This window comes from Colobus angolensis, unplaced genomic scaffold, assembly GCF_000951035.1.
Source record: "Colobus angolensis palliatus isolate OR3802 unplaced genomic scaffold, Cang.pa_1.0 Scaffold25, whole genome shotgun sequence".
NCBI lineage: Eukaryota > Metazoa > Chordata > Mammalia > Primates > Cercopithecidae > Colobus > Colobus angolensis.
Window position 1 is genome coordinate 5,424,154 of NW_012115710.1, and position 6,235 is coordinate 5,430,388.

The 6,235-nt window shown below is 49.8% G+C and overlaps 1 protein-coding gene across 2 annotated transcripts in view; it reads right to left on the reverse strand.

Annotated features, from left to right (window-relative positions):
* FUT2 (fucosyltransferase 2 (secretor status included)) overlaps nt 1-6,235 on the reverse strand; it is a 14,222-nt gene that overhangs the window by 3,799 nt on the left and 4,188 nt on the right. Inside the window, exon 2 of one of the 2 annotated variants that reach the window (XM_011946446.1) lies at nt 1,204-2,274. In XM_011946446.1, the coding sequence (XP_011801836.1) occupies nt 1,241-2,272 (1,032 nt within the window). In that variant the 5' untranslated portion in view covers nt 2,273-2,274 and the 3' untranslated portion in view covers nt 1,204-1,240. Of the gene's footprint in view, nt 1-1,203; nt 2,275-6,235 lie in introns of those variants that run through there. The other variant, XM_011946447.1, reaches the window with a different exon arrangement.

A 6,235-nucleotide genomic window follows, 5' to 3' on the forward strand; every position in this document is an offset into this window, starting at 1 on the left:
ATTCCATCTACTCCTAAGAATTTTTTTTTTTTTTTTTTAGATGGAGTCTCACTCTGTTGCCCAGGCTGGAGTGCAATGGTGTAATCTCAGCTCACTGCAACCTCCACCTCCCAGGTTCAAATGATTCTCCTGCTTAAGCCTTCCAAGTAGCTGGGACTACAGGTGTGCACCACCACCCCTGGCTAATGTTTTGTATGTTAAATAGAGACAGGGTTTCACTGTGTTGCCCAGGCTAGTCTCAAACTCCTGACCTCAGGTGATCCGCCCGCCTTACCCTCCCAAAGTGCTGAGATTACAGCCACCATAACTGGCCTAAGATGTACTTTGGAGTTCATGTGATATTCATGTAATAAATTCTCAGAGAACCTTTTCTCCCATCCCCAAAGTCATAATTGTGTTTATTTATTTAAGAGTCAGGGTCTCACTAGGTTGTCCAGGCCACAGTGCAGTGGCTATTCGCAAGTGCAATCACTATTGGACTTTTGTTCCAGTGCACTATTGTTCCGAACACCCCTGGCATGAAGCAGTCCTCCCACCTCAGCCTCCCTGGTAGCTGGAAATACTCCACTCCATGACTGTGTTCACACTGGTGATTAAATACAAATCATTCCTTCGTTGACTGTGTAATGATGAGCTGCCAAATTAACTGACCCTGGAGCTGGGCCACTTCCGGTCTTGTGTGATACGTATGATTATGGTCTTTGAACCCATTCATTTCTTTTTCTTTTCTCTTTTCCTTCCTTTCCTTTCTCCTTTCCTTTCTTTCTTTTTTCTTTCTTTCTTTCTTTCTTTCTTTTTTTTTCTTTTTTGATAGAATCTTGCTCTGTTACCCAGGTTGGAGTGCAGTGGTGCCATCTCGGCTCACTGCAACCTCCACCTCCTGGGTTCAGGTGATTCTCTTGCCTCAGCCTCCCGAGTAGCTGGGATTACAGGTGTGCACCACCACGCCTGGCTAATTTTTGTATTTTTAGTTGAGACAGGGTTTCACCAGGTTGGCCAGGTTGGTCTTGAACTCCTGACCTCAAGTGATCCACCCGCCTCAGCCTCCCAAAGTGCTGGGATTACAGGTGTAAGCCACCACGCCAGGCCACTGTTCATTGAGATTTCTGTTACTTGCAGCCCAAAGCATCTTCACAGAAGAGAGAAGGGTCCTCCTCATGGAACCGTGTGCTTCTCATGCCCTGGCACTCACCTTGAGGGAGCCAGAGAAGGAGAAAGGGTATCAAAGGACTGGCCAGCATTAGTGCTTGAGTAAGGGGGACAGGTCTGCGGCGATCCCCGTCCACTCTGGCAGGAAGGCTGCCTCTGGTTTAAAGACTTTGAGGAAAGGGGAGTTGGGGAGGGTGTAATTGGCCAGGTAGATGGTGTCTCCGCCCGCGAGGTAGGCGGCCCAGATCCCGAACGTCCCGATGGTCATGATGGTGTGGTTACACTGTGTGAGTAGTGCAAAATCTTTGGCAGGTGAGCCCTCAATGCCATCGCCAGCAAACACCACATCACCATGGGAGGTGTCAATGTTCTCCCGACACCAGGCCATGCCATTACTGGTGACCACAAAGATAGGGGAGCTGTAGCGCGCTCGGAACATGTCCAGGGCCTGCTGTAGGTATTGCCGGTCGGCCACCACCCCCTTCCACACTTTTGGCATGACATGGACATAGTCCCCTCGGCGAACATGGACCCCTACAAAGGTACCCGGCCGGCTCCCGTTCACCTGCAGGCCCCGCAGGAACTTCTGGGCCTCCTCGCGCACGTGGTCGTGCAGGGTGAACTCCTGGAGGATCTCGTGGCGGAGGTGGTGGTAGAAGGTCCAGGAGCAGGGGTAGCCCGTGAGGCGGACATACTCCCCAGGGATGTGGCGGTACTTCTCCTCCATCCAGTCGTTCAGGTGGTAGTTCTGCCAGGGGATCCTGCTGGCCGTGGCACTGTGCAGCACCGGCAGGGTGATTCTGAAGATGGGGGCCAGGGTGCTGTGCATCTGGGCCGGGATGAAGGCGGGCCGCCCGTTCATCTTGGCCAGGGCGTACAGCGTGGCGTACTCACCCATCTGGTTCCCCAGGCGGCCTATAGCATTGATCGTCCACATCCCCCTGAGCTGGCTGGGTTGCGGTGCCTTTGATGTTGAGGCCAGTCCTGGTATCTGCACCGGTAACTCCCACACGGCTTGAATCTTCGCTAGCCGCTGCTGAATGTGAAATATAGTGGAAACCGTAAAGACGAAGAGGATGAAGTGGGCCGTGGAAAAGGAGAAAGGCACCTGAACGACCAGCATGGCTGTCAGGGGAGGAAAACAGGACACGTTAGCTGAGAGATGGAGGCCCGGGGCGCTGGGGAATGTGGCCATGCGGTCGTGCGCGGGCATCGCATGGGTGCATGTGAGTGTGCTTTTATTTCGGGTGCGTAAATACTTGGCACATCCTTGCCTATGTGCATAGGCATGTCTCTCAAGTGTGTTTATACAGATGTGTCTACGTTGTGTTCACCGGTGGGTGTGTATGCACAGATGGATGTGCACACATTGTGTGTAATGTGGATCTGGGGATCTATACATTGTATACATATACAGCTGCGTGCAAATGGACATGTGTACATGGTAGTGTGTGGCTGTAGATACATTGCGTCCATATAAGGGTATATGTGTATGTGTATATATGTCATCTAGGTAGCTGTGAACACAGCATGTGAGTATATGTGAATGTGTATATATAGGAGTATGTATATATACTTTGTGTATCTATATCTTGTATGCATTTTTGTTTGGTTTTATTTATTCATTTATCATTTCTTTTTTTTGAGACAGGATCTTGCTCTGTCACCTGGGCTGGAGTGCAGTGGTGAGAATGTGGCTCACTGTAGTCTTGACCTCATAGGCTCAAGCAGTCCTCCTGCCTCAGCCTCCTGAGTACTTGGGACTACAGGTGCACATCACCACACTCAGCTAACTAAAAACAAATTTTCTTTTGTAGAGATAAGATCTCAGTATGTTGGTCAGGCTGGTCTCAAACTCCTAGGCCCAAGTGATCTTCCCACCTTGGCCTCCCAAAGTGCTGGGATTCTAGGCGTGAGCCAGTGCGCCTGCTCCACACTGTATGTATGTTTAAATGTTTAAATGTGGGTGTTTATCGACTGAGTGTACATATGTGGATGTCTACATATTGTGAGTACAAGTATATGTAGCTATTATTTACTGGTGATCCAGTTTGTAGAGATGTTCATTTTTTTCTTTTTTTTTCTGAAATGGAGTCTCACTCTGTCACCCAGGCTGGAGTGCAATGGCACGATCTCTGCTCACTGCAACCTCTGCCTCCTGGGTTCAAGCTATTCTCCTGCCTCAGCTTCCTGAGTAGCTGGGATTACAGGTGTGTGCCACCATGCCTGGCTAACTTTTCTATGTTTAATAGAGACAGGGTTTCACCATGTTCGTCAGGCTAGTCTCGAACTCCTGACCTCGTGATCCGCCTGCCTCAGCCTCCCAAAGTGCTGGGATTACAGGTGTGAGCCCCTGCGCCTGGCCCGAGATGTTCATCTTTGTTTTTATTTTCCTGCTTGCCAGACTCCAGTGCCAGATATATTCATCTTTGCATGTCCTGCCTGTATCCACTTTGGAGGGAAATTGTCCACCTGGCCTGCCTGCCCTCTTGGCCACAGTCAGTTGAACTTCAGAGGAACACCCAGCTCCACCGTGGATTTTCCATTCATTGGCCATGACATAGTGTATGACAAGTGTAGGCTGGCTCTAAAAGATGAGTTGTGGCCGGACGCAGTGGCTCACACCTGTAATCCCAGCACTTTGGGAGGCCAAGGGCAGATCACCTGAGGTCAGGAGCTGGAGACCAACATGGCCAACATGATAGGGCCCTATCTCTACTAAAAATACAAAAATTAGCTGGGCATGGTGGCAGACGCTGGTAATCCCAGCTACTGAGGAGCCTGAGGCAGGAGAATCACTTGAACCCGGGAGGTGGAGGTTGCAGTGAGCCAAGATCGTGCCACTGCACTCCAGCCTGGGGGACAGAGCAAGACTCCATCTCAAAAAGAAAAGAAAGGGAGAAGAGAGGAGAGGGGAGGGGAGGGGAGGGCTCTCTGGATGTCTGGGTGGACACAATGCTAAGGATACCTGGTTGGATGAGTAGACTGTGGGTCTGTTTAAACCCCACTTGCCTTCTTGACCAGGGACCTTTGTGCAGTGAACAACCTACACAACCCCTCAGGGCATCCCTGTTATCTACCCTAAAGCCATTTCCCTTTTTCTCCTTGGTAACACCTAATTTTCTGCAAGCTGCTTGTCCTTCAAAGGCGGCTGATCAACTTCCCAGCTGCAGAATCTGAGGTGAAACTAATCCCAGAAGTCTCATTTCTTTTGCCTCCTATCGGGCCACATGGGTATGTGATGATTCCTACCAATGGAAGTTGGGAGAAGTTGCTGGAAGGCTTAGGAAAGTTTCATTCATTCTTCAAAAGGGACCAAGATAAGAACGAGCCTTGGCCGGGCGTGGTGGCTCACGCCTGTAATCCCAGCACTTTGGGAGGCCGAGACGGGCGGATCACGAGGTTAGGAGATCGAGACCATCCTGGCTAACGCAGTGAAACCCTGTCTCTACTAAAAAATGCAAAAAAAAAAAAACTAGCTGGTGGTGGGCGCCTGTAGTCCCAGCTACTCGGGAGGCTGAGGCAGGAGAATGGCGTGAACCCGGGAGGCGAAGCTTGCAGTGAGCCGAGATTGTGCCACTGCACTCCAGCCTGGGCAACACAGCGAGACTCTGTCTCAAAAAAAAAAAAAAAAAAAAAAGAACGAGCCTCTTTCTGCTGTTTCTGAAAGGAATTATCTGTATGTGAAGGCTGGATGTGTAGCAGTCCTTTTGGGACCATGAGATGATCCAGCTAAGAAATGGTAGCACAGCATATGAAGATGGATGGAGCTCAGGTGACTGGTGATGACTTTGTGGAGCTGCCAAATTAACTGACCCTGGAGCTGGGCCACTTCTGGTCTTGTGTGATACGTATGATTATGGTCTTCGAACCTGTTCACTTCTCTTCTCTCTTTCGTTCTTTCTTTCTTTTTTCTTTTCTTTTCTTTTTCTTTCTTTTTTTTTTTGGTGGAGTCTCACTCTGTCACCCAGGCTGGAGTGCAGTGGTACCATCTCGGCTCACTGCAACCTCCGCCTCCTGGGTTCAAGTGATTCTTTGCCTCAGCCTCCTGAATAGCTGGGATTACAGATGCGCACTGCCACACCCCGCTAATTTTTGTATTGTTAGTCGAGACGGGGTTTCACCATATTGGTCAGGCTGGTCTCGAACTCCTGACCTCAAGTGATCCACTTGCCTCAGTCTCCCAAAGTGCTGGAATTACAGGCGTGAGCCACCGCGGCCAACCACACAAATTCTAGATAAAGGTCCTTCCTCATCACTACAAAAGTATATCCTTTCACTAAGTCCAACACAGAATGCTGGACTTGATGACTCAAAGACACATCACCACCAGTGGCTAAGTGCACAAGCTCTGGCCAATTTCAGACTCGCACACTCATGAGCTGTGTGATTTTGGGCAAGTGACATCACCTCTCTGAGTATTAAAACAGTGTCTGGCACATATACACAGGCAGTTAAGTGTTTGCTATTGTCCCCACAAAGCAAAGAACGCTGTTCATTATAGGCTCTGGGTGAAGAACCCGGGTTTCCCACTTTTCATATTGGGTGTATTGATAGTGGTCAAATTTAGCATTTAAATCATAGATCATAGAACAGGAGGGTAACCAGGCACAGTGACTCACGCCTGTAATCCCAGAACTTTCGAAGCCGACGTGGGTGGATCACCTGAGGTTAGCAGTTCGAGACCAGTCTGGTCAACATAGCGAAACCCTGTCTCTACTAAAAATAGAGAAATTAGCTGGGCATGGTGGCGTACACCTGTAACCCCAGCTACTGGGGAGGTTGAGGCGGGAGAATCGCTTGATCATGGAAGGCAGAGATTGCAGTCAGTGAGCCAAGATCGCGCCACTGCACTCCAGCCTGGGCGACAGAGTGAAACTCCATCTAAAAACAAAACAAAACAAAACAAGACAAAAAACCCACCCAGATTTCCCTGTTTCTTTAGGCCTTCATTTCTGTTTTGTTTTTTTTTTTTGAGACGGAGTCTCGCTCTGCCGCCCGGGCTGGAGTGCAGTGGCCGGATCTCAGCTCACTGCAAGCTCCGCCTCCCGGGTTTACGCCATTCTCCTGCCTCAGCCTCCCGAGT